A 22,030-nucleotide genomic window follows, 5' to 3' on the forward strand; every position below is an offset into this window, starting at 1 on the left:
CCAATATACTTTTTGACTACACTCCACCACGTCGTGTTAGTATAGGTGAGAGAAAATTCTCGAGAGTACTATGTACCAAGTGTCTTCATAGGTATGGGTCGAGCCCGTCCGTTACGCGCGAGCCCCTATGGAATTCTTCTGTTCAGCACCGTAGTCGTCGTCGTCACTCCGACGAGGGTCAGAAGGTCATCGTCATCGTCATCATCATCAGTAGCCCGCCCGGAGCTCAGGATTCTGCGTATTTCCCACTCGTCGGCCTTGCAGGTAAATTTCACCTGGGACATTTTTCATCATGTAGTTACATTCACTTAGTGAATTTGACCCCTCGGATGATGCCATTGACGACGTCTGACATCATATGGCCTTAAAAAATTAGGTAGAAATTTCATTAAAAAGGGTGGTTTACTCTCATACCAGAATAAATTTATGAAATGCAAATTTATATCAAAATGAAAACAAGATCAATAAAATGGTGCATGGCATGGCTCTAAGATAAGTATGTTTTCATGGCTTAAAATAGGTTCGTTAGTAGCCTAGAATCCCATTTCTTTAGCAAGTAGCGGCCCCCGATGGAGAATCTTCTAGAATCTGATATGATCTGTAGAAAAATGCCTAGAGGTCCACATAATCATGTAATAAATCCTTTATCCACTTGAATCATGCCACCTATTTTTCTTCTACCACTATCCTCTTACAGATTCCTCCCATGCTTGATTCTATAGAATATCTTTGCGACAACTTTTTAGAGGTGTAATTCTTTTGTCTTGTCTTGTCAGTACCTTCTTTAGAAAGAAAATATACTTTGAGGTCTTCTAGAGGGCCTAGAATATGTACAATATCTCTAATCAGGTGTGGTGAGCTCATAATCTTATGTGCATCTTGTTAGTGTTACTTTCCCCAATATTTTAAAGTTATTACTTTCAAGGGTACTATCATCATGGATGACCCAAAACCTTCCGAGGCATGTTATGAGGCCCCATTGTAACCTCAAATGATTATTACTAAAGTATTCTGATTTTATGCAAAACCTGTTTCTCCCCTCTGAGATTTCTCCTTCTTAGAAAGTGTTTTGTTGCTTGTGGACTCAATGCCTGATGAGGCTAGTTCTATAGATTCAAGACTTAGGTTCTTCAAGTAGAGCAAGACATATGGATTCAATTAATGCTTCCACACCGTTCATATGTTAAAACTGTGTTATGATAATATATATATTATAAAACCATTATACAATATAAGAAATACAAGGTCTGGATGTCAAAAAATTTAGCAGGCAATGTAAGAAAAAGGAATTTGACTTTAACTGCATTTGGATCACAAAAAAAATAATTTCTAATGTCTCAGATGTGGTTGGATTGCCCTCTTGATCAACCTCATGATTGACAAAAAATTGATGACCATGATCGTGATTTCTTGATGGTCTTTTTGATCGATGATTGTGACCGACCATCTCGATCATGATCATAATCATGAACAGAAATCGGTTGTGATCGTTATTAGATCAGCTATGAGAGCAACTAGCAAAATCCATCCATAAAAGTACAGCCACAGTTAAGTATGGTAGTTTGCATTACTAGTCTCTAAAACCTTATGATAATATGGGTTTATTGGGCCATGCTTAAGATGGAACCATGGATAGTTCTCTATTCAAACAAGTGTACAAACTGTAACACCTCATTAAATCTTGCAAGGTTTACAATCTTATTTGTTGAAGATAGTCGATTTCTTTATTCCATCTTTATTATTGTTAAATACCCTTATATTCCGTGTATTTTGTGGTTTTCTACTCATGTTCTTATGTAAATTTTACCGGGTACAGATTCTATCATCTTAGAAGGATCCGATACATATCATATACACTATTAATAAGCGGTGCCTCCTCCCAAATTAATGAATGCGCAACTACGTTTTCGTGTTTCCATCCCAACTCTTCTTCCTTCCCAATATACGATGAACTTTCTATCCTGAAGATAAAAAACAACAGGAATTCTAATGTCCAATGCAGAAAATATGAATAAGAAAGAGGAAAATATTAACCACTATCTCACCGGTTAGTACGCCTTCTCTCTCAACCTCTCTTGCCACTTCCCAATTTTTTTCACGTGAAACTATGTAAGAAATGGCAAAATATCAATGATTTCTAAACCACGATTTCCACAATCTTGAGACGTTCACTGTGTCAAGTCCCAAAGAAAGAAGATGGGAAAGAGCGATATTCAAGTGAAGGATCACGTCCTTTCGTCCGCAAGCTCCACCGGCAACAGTTGGCTGCCGAATAATGGCCAATCTTTCTACCATCGTTTTACCCAACTTTTATTCTCCCTTTTTCAATGATGTCTGGCCCCAGGAATCCACCAAAGTCGCTATCTTTCCCCATCTTGAAAGAAAACGATAAAAAAGGTACTCCAATTTCCAAAAAAAATCCGAACATCGACACTTGGAAATCAATAATTGAATAACTAGCCATGATGTTGTCACAATGGAGTCATAAAATAATTCTGTCGTAGAAGTCAATATCCAATATAGTTTATAACGTTGTAAATGCCTTAAAAAATAACCTTTCCCGAGGCGGAGTTTTAACGGTAGATAACAGTCTTACCGTCGTACTGCACTGACGAAGCTGTACGAGATAAATAGAGATCTGTCAGGGAGGTTGGCAGATAGAAAGCCCAAAAATGTACTCATACATTTCTGGGTTAACCGATCTTGAAGACGATTTCCTCTCCAGATCCCTTAGAACAGAAAAAGAAAAGATTTTTCAAGAACCCATCATTCCTGGAGAGAGATTCCATCGGCTTTCCTCCATGGCAAGGAATGAGGATCAAGAAGAAGTAGAAGATGAAGAAGAAGAGGAAGAGCAGCAGCGAGAAATTCTCGGAGAGCGAGACCCAGAAGAACAAGGGATGCGCGCGGAAGAGATAATTCCGACATGGTCGCAGCAGCTATCTCTTCGTGGGGTTGTGGCGAGCCTCATTATCGGAGTAATATACAGCATTATAGTGATGAAGTTGAATCTTACGACGGGGTTGGTGCCGACACTTAACGTCTCCGCCGCTTTGCTCGCCTTCGTGTTCTTGAGAACTTGGACGCGTATCCTCCACAGCGCGGGCATCGCTTCTTCGCCGTTTACTCGCCAAGAAAACACCGTCATTCAGACCTGCGCCGTCGCTTGTTACAGCGTCGCCGTCGGAGGTAAGTTAATTAAACAAGAAATCCTTCAAAACCCAGAGATCTTTATCTGTTGAATCCCCAAAAATTTCGCGAACAGGAGGATTTGGGTCATACTTGTTGGGGCTGAACAAGAAGACGTATGAGCAAGCGGGGGAAGACACAGAGGGGAACGCGCCGGGGAGTTACAAAGAGCCTGGAATTGGATGGATGACTGGTTTTCTCTTCGTAGTTAGTTTTGTGGGGCTTCTTGCCTTGGTCCCTTTGAGAAAGGCAAGGAAATTTTCTCTTAGTTTTTGTTCTTTTTTTAGATGCCCACAAGATTAACATCCTTTCTTTGGTTATATAGATCATGATCATCGACTACAAGCTTGCTTACCCCAGCGGCACAGCCACCGCAGTGCTAATTAACGGTTTCCACACCCCTCGAGGGGACAAGATAGCCAGGTTCTTTAGTCTGCCACCGCTTGAATTATGAATAATTTAAAGGTTTTTTTTTCAAGTCAGTGAAATTTTGAAGTTTCTGTAGGAAGCAGGTCAGGGGGTTCTCCAAGTTCTTCGCCTTCAGCTTCATCTGGAGCTTCTTCCAGTGGTTCTACGCTGGAGGAGACGTCTGCGGTTTCTCCCAATTTCCCACCTTTGGGCTTCGAGCCTGGAAGAAGAGGTAGGCCCATTGAACTTTCTTTAATTACCTCTGTCTACAAGTGAAGAAAAAAACAATTCTGAATATTCTCCGCTGGTTTATGTCCGCAGCTTCTTCTTCGACTTCAGCATGACATACGTCGGCGCAGGAATGATCTGCTCACACCTTGTGAATGTATCTCTCCTCATTGGCGCAGTTCTCTCATGGGGAATCATGTGGCCGTTGATAAAAGATCTTAAGGGTGACTGGTATCCCAGCGATATTCCTGAGAGCAGCATGAGAAGCCTTCAAGGTTACAAGGTAAAGAGCTTTTGCTTTGAATATGTGGTAAACCAGACAATGTCATCTTGTAGGCATAACTTCCAAGATCCTGTCTTAATCTTTTTGGGCTAAGTATAGGGGGACTTGATCAAATGTTCCCTTAATCACGTGTCATCTGTGCAGCTCAGGCTGTTAAGAAATAATGTGGAGCCCTTGCTATCAGTTATAGTTTTTATCACAATGGGGTCCCAAAAAATCTCTCCAAGGTTGTTGTGGTCTTGGAGAGGTGTATGTGGCTTGGACTGGGTTAAGAATTAATGTAGAGCTTCTGCTATCAGCTATAGCTTTTCTCATAATTGGTCCTAACACATATCTCTGTGACTGGTTTGATCATGGAGAGATGGAGATGTGTGTAGCCTGGACTGTAGTAAGAAACAAAGTATCACCCCTGCTATCAGCTATAGTTTTATCAGAATTGGTCTTAACCCATCTCACCTTGGCTTATTTCATCCACAGAGGGATGTGTAAACCTTGGAATGTGGAAAGAAACAAAGTAACGCCCTTGCTATCAGCTTTTAAGAAATTTGGCCCAACACATCTCTTCATGGAATGTGTTAAGAAAAAAAGTAACGTCCTTGCTGTATCAGATATAGCTTTTATCAAAAAGGGTCCCAACACATCTCTCTATCGGTGTTTTAGTCATGGAGAGATAGAGTTGTGTGGATTCTGGACTGAGTAAAGAAACACTTAGTTCCAAAAACATCTCTCCACGGCTGTTCGAGTCATGGAGAGATGTGTGCTGATTGGACTGTGTTTAAGAAACAAAGTTGCGCCCTGGCTATCAGCTATAGCTTTTATGACAGCTTGTTTTTACACTTGCTTTTGCCGACCAGGTCTTCATCTCCATCGCCCTCATCCTGGGCGACGGTCTCTACAGCTTCGCCAAGATCCTCGTTTGCACGGCGAAAAGCTTTCACGATAGGCGCAAGGAAAGGAAGACAAAGACAGGTTATCCTTTCTCCGCTTGGGTAGGCCAAAAAAGAAGGCCATAACAGCTAAACTTGTTTCAAAAAATTCCAGATGAAGGAGAAGATTTCCCATCAGAGGAGCTCCAGCGCAACCACTTGTTCATGAAGGAGAGCATCCCGGTATGGCTAGCGCTGGCGGGCTACGTCGCCTTCGCTCTGGGCTCCGTCGTTTTCATCCCGCTCATGTTCTCAGAGGTGAAGTGGTACTACGTCGTGGCCGCTTACTTGCTCGCGCCGGCGTTGAGCTTCTGCAACGCCTACGGCGCGGGTCTAACGGACATGAACATGGCGTATAACTACGGCAAAGCGGCGCTGTTCATCCTCGCGGCGTGGGCCGGTCCGAGCCACGGCGTGGTCGCGGGGCTCGTGGGCTGCGGCCTTATCAAGTCCGTCGTCTCCATCTCTGCCGATCTAATGCACGATTTCAAGACGGGTCACCTCACGCTGACTTCTCCGAGATCGATGCTGCTAAGCCAGGCGGTGGGCACTGCCATTGGCTGCGTGGTAGCGCCTTTGACCTTCTTCTTGTTCTACAGGGCCTTCGACGTGGGAAACCCTAACGGGGCTTTCAAAGCGCCCTACGCGCTGATATATCGCAATATGGCGATTCTCGGCGTGGAGGGGTTCTCGGCGCTGCCTGAGAACTGTCTTAAGCTTTGTTATGGGTTCTTTGGGTTCGCCATTGCCGCCAACGTAGGGAGAGATGTCTTGCCGGGGGCTTATGGGAGGTGGGTTCCGCTTCCCATGGCCATGGCTGTGCCGTTCTTGGTGGGAGGGAGCTTCGCCATTGATATGTGTGTGGGGAGCATGGTGGTGTTTGTCTGGAATTGGGTGGACAGGAAGGTGGCAGGGGTTATGGTGCCGGCTGTGGCTTCTGGGCTCATCTGTGGAGATGGGCTGTGGACTCTGCCCTCGTCTTTGCTGGCCTTGGCCAAGATCAATCCCCCCATCTGCATGAAGTTTCTCCCCAGCTAGTGCAATCTTTTGTTGCACTCATATTTTGTATTCCTCTGTGATTTTGCAGCAGGAACAGCAAACAATACATATACATTTGATTCTAGATAGATGGGGTTTGACGGTCCTGGTCTGGTTTGGGTTTTTAGCAAGGAACTAGACCTTACCTAAGGTTTGGGTTCGGTTCCGGTCCAGTCTTGTCTGATCCTGGTCCAGTCATGTTGGGTAGTTAACGTCAAAGAAGAAAAGTTAAAAAAAAGAATTGTCATAGACTCATAGTAGAAATATGTATTCCAAAGTCATTTATAAAGTTCATCTTAGAAGATCAAAAGAAGATTAAAAGAAAAGGAGAAGAGAAAAGGAAGAATAAAAGAAGAAGAATCGATATATAAAATAAGAAGAAAAGAAATAAGGAAAAGAGAAGAAGAAAGAAAGATAATGGGAAATAAGAAAACCAGGGAACGAGGAAGAAGTAAAATAATACAAGGAACAAGGGCATAAAGAAAAAAATAATAATAAGAATAGAAAAAAAGAAGAAGAAAATGAGGAAGGGGAGACCAATTCATCGTGTGTATCCTCGTATAAGGGTATTCTCGCTATCAATTTTTTGTCAAAACGAATTTCATTAAATATGAATAAAGATGTTTGTATCATGCCCCCCATAGCTTATTTCAACCCATTTAAGGCACTTCTTTCACTCTTATTCTGTAACTTTCTTCGTACCTTGTCGTCTTCCCCATGGACCTCAAAGCCTTGAGTCTACATAGCGTTCACATCTTCCTTTCTTTACTCTTCAAATTTCATTTTTCGGGAGAATGTGAACAAAATTCTTGCAGTATCAAGCGATCAAATGGGTGAAGAAATATTAAAATAATTAGCTATGTAATACTGAGCTGACCTGTTTGCAAATAACCTTTCTCTTTACCTCTGTTTGATATCATCCAAATAAACTTTAAATTTGAACACTGATCTGACACCGATTACCTTAATTGACGAAGTGTCACTCATCCCAATGGAATTTACCTCAAACTTCAGTCAGTTCTTCTACTTCCATACATGATGGCCTCGTTTTGATGTCAAAGGAGAGCTAGCAAGCTCATAGACCTAGTTGGGCCTTGTTCTCAATGGTGATGAAGATTCTTTCTCACTTTTTGAAGCTCCATTAGAGTCACATCAAAACTCCATAGACAGGTAGGTGGAACCTATCCATCAAGTCCCTCCAACACACAGCTTCTTTCCTCGTTGACATTTTATGCTACTTGTCCCAAATCCAACAGTTAATTTTCATAAATGTTTAATAACAATTATGTTATTTTAAAACATATTAGACAACATATATACATTTCCCTGTTTGCTGTATCTGACAAGATACGTACACTTTTCACCCAAATCATCAATCTTAACTCATTTTGTCTTTTCCAATGAGTTATTCCAACATACATCAATCTTACCTCATTTGTAACCCAGATATCATCAAGTTATCAACACTTGGCTTCCTAAGTTTCAAAGGGAACACAATTTTCTGTTTTTGTGGAAGTTATCTTCAAGATATGAACTGTAAATGCCTCTACATACTCCCAAAAGTTTATGGTCAGAGTTTTCTCTTTTGATGCACTCCTTTCTGGCTCTATGAACTTCCTCTTTTTCCTCTTTTAAATGCCATTCTGATTAAGTGGCTTTGTCATTTTTTACTAACTTAATACTCCACTCCAGGGAGTTATCAATAGAACCCAAAGGAATGTTCGTCCTGTGTCTTTGCACAGAGTTTTCTACCAGAAATCACCCATATTCTCTACAAAATCGTAAAATTTGATAAATTTTTAAGAACTTGCAACTTCATGGAATAGTCATGATAAAGATCAAGGATATATTACTATGATTTGTTGGAGATGTCTTTGTAGGACTACACACATCTGAGTTGAATCAGTTCCAATAAAGCATTTCTCTTCTCTGAAATCCAACATGCAAAGATACTCTATTGTTTCCCTATAAATAATCATCCTATGATTGAGAGATTTTAAAAATGTGACCCTCCTTTGAGGTACCAAACTCAATATTTATCTTTCAGTACATGAGTTATTACCATTTATCATATTCATTTCTCCTCTGCTGATGCATCAGTACAATGTTACATGATTAATGAAATGGGTGCCTGAGATGGGGCCCCCAAGAGTTTCAGTTTTACAATCATGTTTTTCTTAGAGTTTCTAAACTACATTACAAGATTCACTCTTTGAGTTTCATTTGTAATTTCAGTTCTTCTGTACCATGTGCTTGTGTCAAGTCAAATATCATGAAACATGTCATCCATGGTTGACACTTTTTCACTCTACGGGAATGCTTCGTCTTCTACCAGAATGGTTTTTTACACACTATATTTTTCAAATTATTATATGGTATACTTTTTTTCTACACAATGGTTATGATGCTTCTTCTTCTGCATGAATAGTTTCTGAACACCTTTTACAAGAATGTATAAGAAATGGAACTTGGAGATACAGTTAGTAATTTTGTGCCTCCAAAATATCACAGGGTTAACATCATAGTACTTAAACATAGATCAGACTCATACAAAAACTTACAGAAGCCCAAATTAAAAGACCCAAAAAGTTTCATGTTGTAGCCTGTCTCATAAAACTACAACCATGAAAAAGATATTACAACAGTCAGTATCATTGTATCAGTCAAATTAATATCTAATTTACCAAAAAACAATGTAAGATTTGATGCGTGATGTGGCTTAAACCACAATCAAGTGGTCAAAATGTACCTCGGATGCACTATTTAGATGAAAGGTCAAGTATGTTATCAGATGAACATAACGCTAAACTAAATCTGATTAGAATCACAAGTATACCATATAATAATAAGGAAAAACTCAGATAATAATAAAATATACATTTTTCCCAATATGGATCAGCATTACATTTGTATTCAAGTCAAGATAAAAAAATATATCAGGAGTGATGTGTCCCTTTTTTGGAGGTCCGCATTAACCACAAATAGCCTGGATTTTTTTATGGGTGACACTTTGATGTGGCAGCGCTTGCAGGCATCAGATAATGAGTATATAAAGTACGGGGGAAGATCATAAAATTATTCACATGATTTTGAAGATAGAATAGCTACATTTACTACCATAGTAGATGTAGAAAAATCTTATAAATTATAATGGCTTATGCTCATAAGAAAGTCAAGTGATCTAAGAGAGCTATTATGGACATGAATAATTCATACTACTTATTGCTGAGAATATACTTCACTATAGAAATGAATTCTAAGATCAATTAAAAACATAAAAATGTTTATTTAAGATTAAGATAAGATAGGATCAAATGCAAAGAACTATAACAAGAGAGATTAGTTCTACCATCTCACTTATGTAACAACATGTATTGGGAAGAAGGGAGAGGAGAATCATTTTAAAAAACTTATGGAAAAGGAAAGAGAGCACTAATATTGAAAGAAAAACAGACAATAATAAAAAATAGAGAGAGGATAGGAAAAGGAAATAGGTCCCTAAAAAAATAACTACAGGTGAGTTCAAAAGTGAAACAAAAATCATATGTAAATTCCTTAAAATATTCCCATTGAACTATTGACGGGCCCGATTTGTCATTCTTCACTTTCATGATCCTCATCTTATGCAGAGAAAGCATGGAATGATTAGGAATACCTAATACATACAGATTAGACAATACAGATGGAAAGAGACAAAAAAGAGCTGGTGTGAGACAGACTGAGGGATAGCCCAGAGAGAGAGAGAGAGATAGATGCAAGAAAGCAAGAGTGCGGATGGGGTGGAGGGGGGGGGGGGGGAAGGAGGAAGAAAAAATGTTATTTAGGTTACTAAATTGTTAACTTATTTGGTTCCAGTACAGGAATGGAACTGAAACTAAACGAGTGAAAATTTGATAAAATCGTGATTGCTTTGCTTTGAGAATTCAGAGATAAATTTTTACCAATGACATTACATTTTTTGTTTATGATTATCCTTGAAAATACTACTTTACATAAAATTATACAAATATCATAGTATGGTGCAATTAATATCCATTCTGGGTATCTAATATCTACTTTAGTAATGATATTCCTTTGCTTTATCATTATTCTCATCATTTATGTTTATAATTTTTACTTGTAAGTACACAATAATTTACTCAAGCAAAAATGTAAACCTAACAAGTTTGAAAACAAAATAATAGCAATAATCTCCACTTGTCATCATTTCTATTGTGATGAGAGTGATCAAACTAGTCTCATAGAGATAACTAAGTAATCACTGCATTTTACAATTGGAAACATATTATACTCATATAATTTCTGACTTAGACATGGGTTATGCGCTTGATGTATATAATTGTATATGTATACATCTAGACCATTCTACAGTTTCAAAGTTGAAAACAATATGGAAACTAAAATTATGAGGGGTCCAGATCTTGGGAGAATAAATAACAGACATTTAATTATTTTTTAAAAATAAGAATTTTCTTAATTCTTATTCAGTAACCTCTTCTTAGAAAATTAGCCACAGCAAGAACAGAGTATAAATATATAGAATTTTTGAAGAAGAAGAAGAAGAACAGAAGGTAGTCTCCGCCATGGGGATCTCTGAATTGAAGCAGAATTGCGGATCGGCGAAAAGGGAAGAGGAAAGATCGAAACTTTCGTCTGCCCAACTGGCCCTGACCGATATTGTTGATGCATTCCTCACCAATCGCGGGAAATCGCTCGAGCTGCGGGGATCCTCCGCAGAGACGCAATTCTCCGTAAAACTCTTCCGGAGCGCGATGAAATTGGAAGCAGCCGATCGGGGTCATGTCGTTTTCTCTTTAATCGTCCTTCCTCAGTTCACTGTGAGTCCATCCGCGTTTTCTCTGGTAGTTCTGCCAGTTTTTGGCGCTTGAATCGCGTCCGATCTCTGAAACCAACCAAATATGTAAGAATGTTTACAATACCTTGCACGGCGGAGCGATAGGGATGATTGCAGAGCTGGTGGCTCAAGCATGTTTAATGACAGTGAGCAATGAGGAGTTCTTCTTGGGAGAGTCTAGCGTCTCTTACCTTTCAGCTTCAAAGATCAAAGTAAGCAACCCGCTTTCTTCACTCATACCCGTCTGACGTATAATTTCAATTATGTGCTTCGAGAATTTCTTGCAAGAACATCAGTCCCTTTTATTTTTCTGGTCTAGAATATGCCATTTATCGTATATCCATCTTGTTTACTTCAGACGCATTCTTCTCTTGTTAGTTGTGAGAAAGATAACTTAATCCAGCATCTTTTTTGAAGAAGGTAAGGGTCTTCCTGAATCGATTTTTTATGAATTCAGGACTCTAGACACAGAATTTAGGCGAGGAAAAAAATAAGACAGTCGCATGTCGATATGAGACCTTTTGTTTTATGTTTGTGCTCAGTTTCTTCATGATGGAAGGTTCAACTTTAAGATGAGTGCAGATGCGATTTGACTTTGCCTCCGCATGTACCATTTTATGGATCCTTAAAAATAAAATCGATCAGAAGATAGATTTGTATTGGCTTAGGGACAAAAAAATGATTTCGCCCTAGTTTCAAAAAAACGCTAGTTGTTGTAGAATCAACGGTATTGATATTATGGAATCGATAATGTTTTAATTAGATTCAATTAGGGATTTATTTCACTTTACATGTCAAGTTTTTAAAAAACAGATAAACAGCAAGTCAAACATGTTTGACCACGATGCCCGCAGATTCAGCGACCAACCACGATCCTAAGCATTGGCCTGGAGAGATAGTTCTACAGATGAGAATCAACGGTTATGCCTGACTCGTTGGGATCCCGGAGTAAATAAGAATCATAGAAGCAGGAGGATAAATATTGTTAGAAGCCAGAAGCTCTGTCTGTATTTAAATTTTTCCTGTTTTTATTTTTTATCCTCCTCGCTCTTTTATTTAGCTCAATGGCCAATGTGACATCTATATATTTAGCTGTTGTGAAGAACTGGGATTTGGATTTTAAGATCATAACCCGCAATTCACTTTATAAGCAGGGCTCGCCCTTTTTTAAATGACACGGAGGATTTACTTTGCTTTTGCCCAAACTCTCTCTCCTCACGCTGTAAACCGCTTGTTGGTCCATCAGAGTCAGCGTGCACCAAGTACGTCCAGCAGGTGCTTTATCTCTTACATCTCTGACTCTTTAAACTTCAACCATGTTTGGTTCTGTGTGATCTGTGTCATCAATCGTAGAGCCTGCCACCAGCCTGTGTTCTTGAGGTATATAGAGCTATGGCCCTCTTTGATTCCATTGGCAGAGATACGGGATAGAGCCTTTACCCTGATGGACAGTGGACGAGCCTCTAGTGAGCTGTTGATCCATGATTTTAATGGAGTGTACTTCCTGCTGAAGTGTCTGATACTGTCCTTGATGTAGACTTGTATTGGGTAAGGGGGCTAGACAAGAAGTGTAGATGCTCCCAAGGTTGGAGAGTAGAACAGAAATAATCAGAGGAGAGTTCAAATGGATGAAGCTGGGATCGATCGGAGCCGAGCCACCTGAAGACCCAGTTAGGTAGAGATGATCACGAGGGGCAGGGATCGCAGAGGGAGTGAAAGGGATCTAAACATTAAGAGGACAGATATGTAACTCCAGCTAAAGGAAAAAGACAAGTAACTTCATTCTTCTTGGCTGCCCACCTAGATGGAGGCCAACCCTATTTAAAGAATATGCAGAAGGACCAAATGACCAAAATGCCCTTAGCGGCTAACATGACTAAACCAATCATACATAGGATGGGAATCGTATCAGTTTCTGCCTCTGTTTCTATCTCACCTTTTTTATTCCTGAAGAAGCTCAGAGAGGGTGGGAGAGAGGAGCTTCGATTAGAGAGAAAGAGTTGAGGGAAAAAGAAAAATAAAACCTCCTTGATTGGTTCCTTGAAAGGAGATACTTATATGGGGAGTTACAACGAAGCAAATGAAAAAGGATATAAAAGTAAGAAAAGAAAGAAAAAGAAAGAAAAGAAAGTTTCAACAGTCCCCCTCAAACTGGTGAGTGGATGTTATCCATTCCCAGTTTGCCGCACAATTCTCTGAAACTATCAACTCTTTGGTGAGAGTATCAACTCGTTGATGGGCGGATGGAATGTATAAAAGGCAAAAGTGTCCTGACTCCAGCTTCTCCTTTATAAAGTGATGATCAACTTCAACATGTTTAGTGAGGTCGTGTTGTATTGGATCATGGGTAATGCTGATAGCCGACTTATTATCACAAAACATTTGAGTTGGCTGAGGACACAATAGTTTCAGCTCTGTAAGAAGATTAGTGATCCATAATGCCTCGCAGAGACCTTGTGCCAGGGCACGAAATTTGGCTTCAGCACTGGATCGAGAGACGACAGATTGCTTGTTACTGAGCCATGTAATAAGATTTCCACCGAGAAAAGTACAGTAGCCCGTTGTTGAGCGACGATCAACGTGAAAACCAGCATAATCAGCGTCTGCGTAGACATCTAGTTGAAGACTGCCTTTACGCTTGAACTGAAGGCCAAGGCCAACAGTACCTTTTAGATAATGAAGTACACGGTTGACAGCATGCATATGACACACCTTCGGAGAGTGCATAAATTGACTCAACACGCCCACGGTATAAGCAATGTCAGGGCGAGTGTGAGTTAGATATATCAGTTTACCCACTAATCTTTGGTACCTTCCTTGATCAACAGCCTCCTCATGCTCTGCCAGGAATAATCGATGGTTCGCTTCAACAGGAGTAGATAGAGGTTGTGAGTCTTCCTTACCAAGTTCTTGAAGAAGATCAACAACATATTTCCGCTGGCAAAGGAAAATGCCAGCTGCAGAATATGCCACTTCAATTCCGAGGAAGTAGCGAAGTAAGCCAAGATGTTTAATATCAAACTCCCTGGCAAGATGAGATGCCAATTTTGCTGCTGCCTGCGAATCGTTCCCTGTAATAATAATGTCATCCACGTACACAAGAAGTAGGGTGACTCCCCCGGACGTGGAATGACGGTAGAAAAGGGTATGGTCACCATTGCACTGGGAGTAGCCAAATAATTTCATCGAGTGCGTGAAGCGACCAAACCAAGCACGAGGAGACTGCTTTAAGCCATAAAGAGATTTCTTGAGGCGACATACCAAGGGAAGCGCCGAAGAAGGAGCCGCATAACCGGGAGGCAAGGCCATATATACCTCTTCATGGAGATCACCATGAAGAAGGGCATTTTTGACGTCAAACTGTTGAAGAGGCCAGGCATGATGAGCCACAAGTGCGATAAGAAGACGCACAGTTTTCATTTTTGCAACCGGGGCAAACGTCTCTAGATAGTCAACACCAAATTGTTGAGTATAGTCTTTAGCTACAAGACGAGCTTTATACCGTTCAAGGGAGCCATCAGACTGGTGTTTGACAGTATAGACCCACCGACAGCCAACTAAGTGCTTCCCCGAAGGTAACGGAACAAGATCCCATGGCTGATTTTTATCCAAGGCAGCCAACTCCTCTTCTATAGCACGTCGTCATTCACAGGAAACCAATGCTTCAGCCACAGTCTTTGGTATGACAATGGAATCAAGTCGGGTGAGAAGGGCACGGTAAGACCGGGAGAGGCGATGGGAGGAAAGGTAATTTGCCAAAGGGTATAAGGGGGTGGAAGTGCAGGAGCGAGGGGCCTTCCGGAAGGCAATAGGGAGGTCGTCATTAGATGAAGGGGGGTGGGGTGGTGTAGGCTGTGGTGTGGAGACAGTTTGAGTAGGGCGTGGACGGCGATGACATGTGGTCCCATCAAATTTTTGTGGAGGAGCCAAGGAGGGCGGAACGGATGAAGGACAAGCAGGGGACGTAGACAGCGATGGAGACATAAGTGGAACCAGGAAATCGAGGGACTCATCAAGTGAAGTAGAAGAGGAAGGAGTGGATGATGATTCAAAGGGATAAAATGGAGTGGACTCGTCAAATGTGACATCTTTACTGACAATGAAGCGGTGAGTAGAAGGATGGTAGCATTTATAACCCTTTTGGTGAGAAGAGTAACCCACAAAGACACATCGGAGTGCTTTAGCATCAAGTTTGTGTCGAGAAGGATGATTGTTAGTTACGTAGCAGATGCAACCAAAGACACGGGGAGTGAGATTAGTTTTCAAGGAAACCATGGGTTAGGCCTGATGGAGAGCGTCAAGAGGGGAAAGATGGGAAACTCGGAAGGGAAGGCGGTTGATGAGATGGATTGCGGTGAGAGAGGCTTCCCCCCAGAAATATTTGGGCATGTTCATGTGAAGAAGAAGAGAGCGTGTGGTGTCAAAGATGTGACGAAACTTGCATTCTGCAAGGCCATTTTGCTGGGGTGTGTATGGATAGGATGTTTCATGAACAATGCCGTGAGATGTGAAGGAGGTAGAGATGGTGGAGTTGACATAATCGCAGGCATTATTGGAGCGGAAGCGTTTGAGGGAAGTAGCAAACTGATTTCGGATAAGGGAATAGAATGAAATTATAATTTGGGAAAGGTCTGATTTGTGCTTGAGGAGATAGGCCCATGTAACGCAGGTAAAATCATTGACAAAGATCACTAACCATCGGGCACCCGACGCACTATGAACAGGAGCAGGTCCCCATATATCACTATGAATGAGAGAGAAAGGGGAGGAGGAACGAGAAGAGGAATCAGAAAGAGGATATGTTGTCCGAGTATGTTTAGCTAACCGACATGGTTCACAAACAAACCCGCCCACAGGACGTCCATGAAACAAACGAGGGAACATGAATTTCAAAGTACGGAAGGAAGGATGTCCCAAGCGACGGTGAAGAAGCCAAAGAGGGTCCAGCGCCGTAGTGGAGAGAGCCACGCCAAGAGCAGGGGCCAAAGGCGAGATGGATGGAGAACGGTGAAGGATGTAAAGGCTCCCTTGTTCCTCAGCAAGTGTAGTCATCTGCCCCGACACCTTATCACGATAGAAGCAAGAATTAGGGGTAAAAAATACGTCTTGACCAAGGTCTTGAACGAGGTGATGGAGGGAGAGGAGACTCAGGGTGAGACGTGGGACGTGAAGAACATGGGTGAGAGTGAGATGGGGGGAGATTTGGACAGATCCCACACCAACCACGGGAAGGAAGTCTCCGGAGCCAGTGCTAACTGTATGAGAGCTAGGATAGGGGGGCGTAGGTAAGGAAACATTGGGATATAGGAGTCATATGAGCTGTGACACCTGAGTCAACTATCCATTGCATAGTGGAAGAGTAAAAAGGTGTACCTTGATGAACGAGGGAGGTAGAGTCCATCAATTTTTGTTGTAGAAGCTGTCGGAGTTGGTCAATTTCATCACGCCGAAGCTGGTCTCCTAGTGAAGATGTGGCTTCAGCAATTGGTTGAGGTAGCTCAGGAAGAGACATAGGAGTAGTCATGGATGGCCCACCGGGAGACAAAATATGAGTCACCAAGTGGCTTTGATGAGCATTTTTCATCTGTAACTTGTAGCAAATCTCCTTGGTATGACCTCTTTTCTTGCAATAGTTGCAGACAATAGAAGAATCAATATGCACACCGTGTCCTGTGGTTGTCACTTTTGATGCCGTGGGGTGCATGTGAGGTGGCTTCATAGTAAGAGAGGGCATATGAGGTAACACACCCCGAGCAGATGTAGGTCGTGGGTTTCCCAGCTGCTAAACCACCATCACAGAAACAGGCTCAGAGTGGAATATTCCAAGACGAGTTTCCTCTATCTGACCGGCCACAAGGGCTTCTTTCAAGGTAGGGACCTTCTCGCAGTGAAGAAGTTGCCCACGCAAAGACTCGTACTGTGGATTCAATCCCATGAGGAATTTAAACACTCGGAGTTGGAGAACATACCCACAATCGACTGAGTGAGGGTCGGGTGGCATGTAGTGGTCCAACTCAGCCCAGAGAGATGACAATTCCAGGTGATAAGCTCGAACAGATCGTTGCCCCTGGACCAAATTAGTGGAGCAAGTCACAAGTTCATAGATAACCGCCAGATTATTTTGCTTCGAGTGAGATTCTTGAGCGGCATCCCATATTTCCTTGGCAGAGTTGAGAGATATGAACTCAGCTGCATACGATGGACTGCTACTGTCAAGTAGCCACTTGTGAACCACACCCTCAACATCAAGCAGTGTTCGTAATGAGGGGATGTGGGAGATGGCGGCTCTTCAACAAGGTGCTTCATAAGCTTCCTCTTCAAGGTAATTTGAACATATTGACGCCATTGAAGAAGATTCAACCCAGTGAATCGAAACTCAGAAGGCATTCGTGGCAATGAGTAATGCCAAGAGCTCAATTCGGATGAGTGAAGGTTCAGCCCGGGTGGCTGAGTTGTAGTCGAAGTATTTGAGTCAGTTGAAGCCATGTCGTCGGTATCAAATTCGATGACTCTGAAGCAATAGATCTGAGGCGAGAGATCTGAAGATCAATTCGGCGATAGAACAGGTTGCCGAACAGATCTTGAATGCTGAACGGACCGGGCGTCTGTGAACAGATCCGAAGCCAGTTGAACTGACGGCAACAGATCTCAGCAGCTTCAGCCCTTCGAACGTCGTTGTCGCACCGAGCTTGATGCTGAGATATTCTCAGCGATAAATGAGCAACACCGCAGCTTCTACCAAGAGATCGAGGCCAAGTCCGGGAGTCAGGGATGACGGCGCCGCTTCTACCGAGAACGACGCTGCAGTTTGGTAAAACGACGCCAATCCAAGAACGCCGCAGCTTCTCCCATGGGAAATTTGCCAAGAACGAAGAAAATCGCTGCAGCTCCTCCCACAAGAACGACGCGATTGCCGCAAATTTGCCAAGAACGACGCGATTGCCGCAGGAGCTTGAACAAGAATTCAAGATCTGACGAGAACAGAGGAGGATCTTGACGAGAACGGAGGAAAAATTCCAGAAGCCTGAGTGCCGCCAAGCTTGATGAGAATGGAGGAGGATCTTGAATTCTCAGAACCAGTTCTTGCCTCGCTCTGATACCATGTAGAAGCTCAGAGAGGGTGGGAGAGAGGAGCTTCGACTAGAGAGAAAGAGTTGAGGGAAAAAGAAAAATAAAACTTCCTTGATTGGTTCCTTGAAAGGAGATACATATATAGGGAGTTACAACGAAGCAAATGAAAAAGGACATAAAAGTAAGAAAAAGGATTCCAATGGATTTTTATTGGCCCATGCTATCCCGGCTCTGCTCATTCCTTTAGCTGAGTATGCGAGAAATGTACTTGAACTCCCCAATATCCCATAACTGTACAAGCTATGGGGACCCAACGTTCTGGAATGAGCCGACCATGTTAAGATTATATTCCTAGGACAGTGCATGCTCAACCACCTATCTGAGGCACCTCCAAATCGCCTAACACTCTCCATGACAGCTGGTTAGAACTGATGCTCTCCTTAACGGATGGCTGTTAGTTATGACTGACCCCACTATAAGATGCCATATCATGAGTCTACCATCTGTCAAGGATCTATGGGATTGAATGCATCGAAAGCCCTCTAAACTGTAAGACTATACTTTCAGCAAAACTGTCTAAGTGTCCCTCCCTACTTTAGTAGGAGGTTTTATGTAAACATTAATCTACTCTGCCTATTTGAGGGAAATAGAACAATGACAAAAGCAAGCTCCTTCCCCTCTCTCTCGCTCCCTCCCTCACTCTCCCTCTCTTTTTCTCTCCCTCCTTCGCTTTCTCTCTCTCTTTCTTCCTCGCTCTCCCTCCCTCCCTCTCTCTTGCGCTTTCTCTCTCTTACTCTCTCACTCTTTCTCTCTCTGTCGCTCTTTCTCTCTCTCTTTCTTTCTCCCTCTTTCTCTCTCCCTCTCTTTCTCTCTCTCTCTTTCTTTCTCACTCTTTCTCTCTCCCTCTATTTCTCTCTCCCTCTCTTTCTCTCTCTCGCTCTTTCTATCTCCCTCTCTTTCTCTCTCTCCCTCTTTCTCCCTCCTTCTCTTTCTATCACTTGCTCTTTCTCTCTCTCTCTCTTTCTATCTCCCTCTCTTTCTCTCTCTCCCTCTTTCTCTCTCTCCCTCTTTCTCTCTCTCCCTCTTTCTCTCTCTCCCTTTTTCTCCCTCCTTCTCTTTCTATCTGTTGCTCTTTCTCTCTCCCTCTCTTTCTCTCTCCCTCTTTCTCCCTCCCTCTCTTTCTCCCTCCCTCTCTTTCCCTCTCCCTCTTTCTCCCTCCCTCTCTTTCTGTCTCCCTCTCCCTCTTTCTCTCCATCCCTCCTACCTTCTCTTCCTCTCTCCCTCTTTCTCTCTCCCTCTTTCTCTCTCCTTTTCTCTCTTTCTCCATCTATCTCTCCCTCTTGATCTATTTCTCTCTCTCTCTCCCTCTCCCTCTCTTTCTCTCTCTCTCCCTCCCTCCCTCTCTCTCTCCCTCCCCCTCTCTTTCTCTCTCTCTCCCTCCCTCTCTCTCTCTCTCCCTCTCGCTCTCTTTCTCTCTCTCTACCCCCTCCCTATCTCTCTCCCTCTCTATCTCTTTCTCTCTCTCTCTCTCCCTCTCCCTCTCTTTCTCTCTCTCTACCCCCCTCCCTCTCTTTCTCCCTCCCTATCTCATTCTCTTCCTCTCCTTCTCCCTCTCTTTCTTTCTCTCCACATCCCTCCCTCTCTCTCCCACACACACTCTCTCTCTCCCCTCTCCCTCTCTCTCTTTCTCTCTCTCTTTCTCTCTCTCTCCAAAAACAGATCTCTGCAGCAGCAGGGAAGCTGAATTCCTTCGTGCCATTGTCAAGAAGGGGGGTAACAGGTGTGTGTGAGTTTCACTCATGGACTGTAAAATGGTACATTAGAAGATAAAATCAAATTGCTTCTACACTCATTTCAAAAAATATATTTATCAAAACGAAGAGACTTAAACACAAATAGTAAATTTGACTTTGACATCTTATCAGAAAACTTTGGCTTTCACTTCCAGTTCTATCTGCCATTATTGTGTTATCCTTTTATTCATCTTCTTTAACCAAACTAATGAGTAAGTTGCTCTTATTTTGTCAGTTTATTTGAAACATTTCTCCAGTTCTAGTGCCGTGAATGCTGGCTTTCAGTCATTAGTGTTCAGTTTTGGATGAATTTAGTTTTAAGCGAAACATTCTCTTTGAATTTATCTTGCAAATTATGGTTCGATGATGATTAAAAGCGTGAGCTTGATGCTTTTGGAAATCTACACGCACTGGTATATTTTTCTTGACTTTTTCTTGCATTGAGCATTCAGGAAAAACTGGAAATAGATGGATATCTATTAAAGAAAGGGAGAAACGTCTTAGTTATCTCGGTGGAATTCAAGGGACAGACTGGGAAATTGGCTTGTGTATCCCATCTCACTTTTTACAGGATGACCCCTGCAAAGCTGTGAATATTTGATCCCTTCCATTCTGGTGTTGATATGATGGAAAAGCACATGGAAATATGAATATCCTAAAGACTTTCGTTTTAAAATACTGATATTTACTCCATTAATTGAACGTGGGGAATACATGCTTCGTAAAACATATGAAAATCCTTACTTTGGGGTAATGTATTATCTATCTGCATCATCGGCTCGAAATACTCAGAAGCATCCTTGGAACTGCTTGCCGTAGAGAAGAGAAGTTACAGTTTCATGTGAGTTGATATGAATCAGTCACCCCATCAACAATGTAGTTATCCTACTGTATGATCTGACACAAGAGACGAGAACTTAAATCGTTTATGAAAAAAAGATCATTTATCCTTAGTCAATTTTCATGGATTTCAGACGGAAGCGCAAAGATTGAAGGATGAGAAGTAGAGCTCAAATGACGCATCAAACTGATAAACCTCAAGCCTCAGTTAAGTCCCACACAAGCCAAGTCTGATCAATTAAAGCCGAGATTCAAGAACAGTACAGTATGGGTAATTTACTGTTTAAAAACACTATCATGCCTGTGTCGTATGCTAGAGTACACTGACTGTTAAAACTCTGGAAAATGAACCGAACATACTGAGAATTTCAAGCGCAGGGCTAGCTCACAACCATTGAAATGTCGAAGCCATCTACATTGATATCAGACTTGATAGATTGCAAAAGCAAAACGGTCAACAGATACAAGAAAAACTGATTCATAACAGGTATATGAAATGCAATATGGCACAAGGTTCTAGAACACCAAGCTCATGAGAAAATATTCATTGCTCATTTTGCCTTGCCCTTAAATTTAGTAAATCTGTTGTCAAATATTTCCTAGAAAGAATACTTGTATGCTGCATATAGATGCATTTTCGTGCAAAATGCAGCTTTTTGTGGGATGCACACTGTAGTGCGAATTTCATATCTCGCATTGCACACCCTCCAGAGAAACTACACCACACAGTCCTTTGTGTGGTTAGGTTGTGCGGTTCGATGTAAATTTTTGTAAAAGAAATAAGAAAAGCAAAAAACCTCCTGTCACAAACTGAGATTCCGGAGACTACTGTTTGGTTTGGTGATGTTCTTGTTTTCCTACTCTTTTCTTCTTCTTTTTCTCCTTTTTTTGTCTTCTTCTTTTCTTCACCATTTGTTTCCATTTCTTCTTCTATCCTTTTTTGCTAGTTGTGTCCTTTTCTTCTTCCATCCATCGTCGCCATTTGTGTCCTTTTCTTCTTCCATCCATCGTTGCCATTTGTTTCCTTTTATCCTTCTATCCTTCTTTCCCATTTGTTTCCTTCTGTTCCTCTTCTCTTCTTGTTTTCTTCTTCTTCTCATCCCGTTTTCTTCTTCTTCTCATCCCGTTTTCTTCTTCTATCCTTCTCCTCTTCTTTTCTTCCCCCTTTTCTTCTTCTTCTGTCCTTCTCTTATTTTCTTCTTATCTTATTGTTATTTTATTGTTCTCTTAGCCTGCTTCTTTTATTCTTCTAGTTTCTCACTCGCCTTTTTCTTCCCTAACTTCTGTCAACTCAACAGATTCGCTGGTTCAGCCTTGTCCTCAACCATTAGGATTAAACTTCAAGAGTAGAGTACTAAAAATTGAATACCCCCCTATACTCATTCTGAGATTAGCTGCC

The 22,030-nt window shown here is 41.8% G+C and overlaps 2 protein-coding genes across 8 annotated transcripts; both read left to right on the top strand.

The window, feature by feature from the left end:
- Nucleotides 1-2,673: 2,673 nt before the first annotated feature.
- LOC144710562 (putative metal-nicotianamine transporter YSL9) lies at nucleotides 2,674-6,145 on the top strand. Its single transcript, XM_078584375.1, has 7 exons — nucleotides 2,674-3,189; nucleotides 3,266-3,438; nucleotides 3,515-3,612; nucleotides 3,695-3,829; nucleotides 3,919-4,108; nucleotides 4,963-5,077; nucleotides 5,150-6,145. The coding sequence occupies exons 1-7, from the start codon at nucleotides 2,802-2,804 to the stop codon at nucleotides 6,070-6,072; spliced, it is 2,022 nt and encodes a 673-aa protein (XP_078440501.1). The 5' UTR covers nucleotides 2,674-2,801; the 3' UTR covers nucleotides 6,073-6,145.
- Nucleotides 6,146-10,606: 4,461 nt separating this feature from the next.
- LOC144710307 (uncharacterized) lies at nucleotides 10,607-21,008 on the top strand. Of its 7 annotated transcripts, none has more exons than XR_013583255.1 (5): nucleotides 10,608-10,910; nucleotides 10,999-11,139; nucleotides 12,082-12,202; nucleotides 20,244-20,632; nucleotides 20,766-21,008. XR_013583255.1 is itself a non-coding variant. In XM_078584042.1 (3 exons), the coding sequence occupies exons 1-3, from the start codon at nucleotides 10,656-10,658 to the stop codon at nucleotides 11,804-11,806; spliced, it is 462 nt and encodes a 153-aa protein (XP_078440168.1). In that variant the 5' UTR covers nucleotides 10,607-10,655; the 3' UTR covers nucleotides 11,807-12,050. The 7 variants fall into 7 exon arrangements, 3 of the variants coding, with proteins under 3 accessions (XP_078440168.1, XP_078440170.1, XP_078440169.1); XR_013583256.1 differs by having other exon boundaries at nucleotides 12,082-12,189; XR_013583257.1 differs by lacking the exon at nucleotides 20,244-20,632.
- The last annotated feature ends 1,022 nt before the right edge of the window (nucleotides 21,009-22,030 follow it).

The sequence above is a fragment of the Wolffia australiana genome, chromosome 12 (genome assembly GCF_029677425.1).
Source record: "Wolffia australiana isolate 7733 chromosome 12, ASM2967742v1".
NCBI lineage: Eukaryota > Viridiplantae > Streptophyta > Magnoliopsida > Alismatales > Araceae > Wolffia > Wolffia australiana.

What these genes read in the sequence shown, in the direction of transcription:
- LOC144710307 (XM_078584042.1), top strand. Translation starts at nt 10,656, where the DNA reads ATGGGGATCTCTGAATTGAAGCAGAATTGCGGATCGGCGAAAAGGGAA. An exon ending in TCGTCCTTCCTCAGTTCACT is followed by an intron (nt 10,911 to 10,998) that starts GTGAGTCCATCC and finishes CAAATATGTAAG; the next exon opens with AATGTTTACAATACCTTGCA. An exon ending in TTTCAGCTTCAAAGATCAAA is followed by an intron (nt 11,140 to 11,740) that starts GTAAGCAACCCG and finishes TTTAAAAAACAG; the next exon opens with ATAAACAGCAAGTCAAACAT.
- LOC144710562 (XM_078584375.1), top strand. Translation starts at nt 2,802, where the DNA reads ATGGCAAGGAATGAGGATCAAGAAGAAGTAGAAGATGAAGAAGAAGAG. An exon ending in CCTTGGTCCCTTTGAGAAAG is followed by an intron (nt 3,439 to 3,514) that starts GCAAGGAAATTT and finishes TTGGTTATATAG; the next exon opens with ATCATGATCATCGACTACAA. An exon ending in GAAGCCTTCAAGGTTACAAG is followed by an intron (nt 4,109 to 4,962) that starts GTAAAGAGCTTT and finishes TTTGCCGACCAG; the next exon opens with GTCTTCATCTCCATCGCCCT.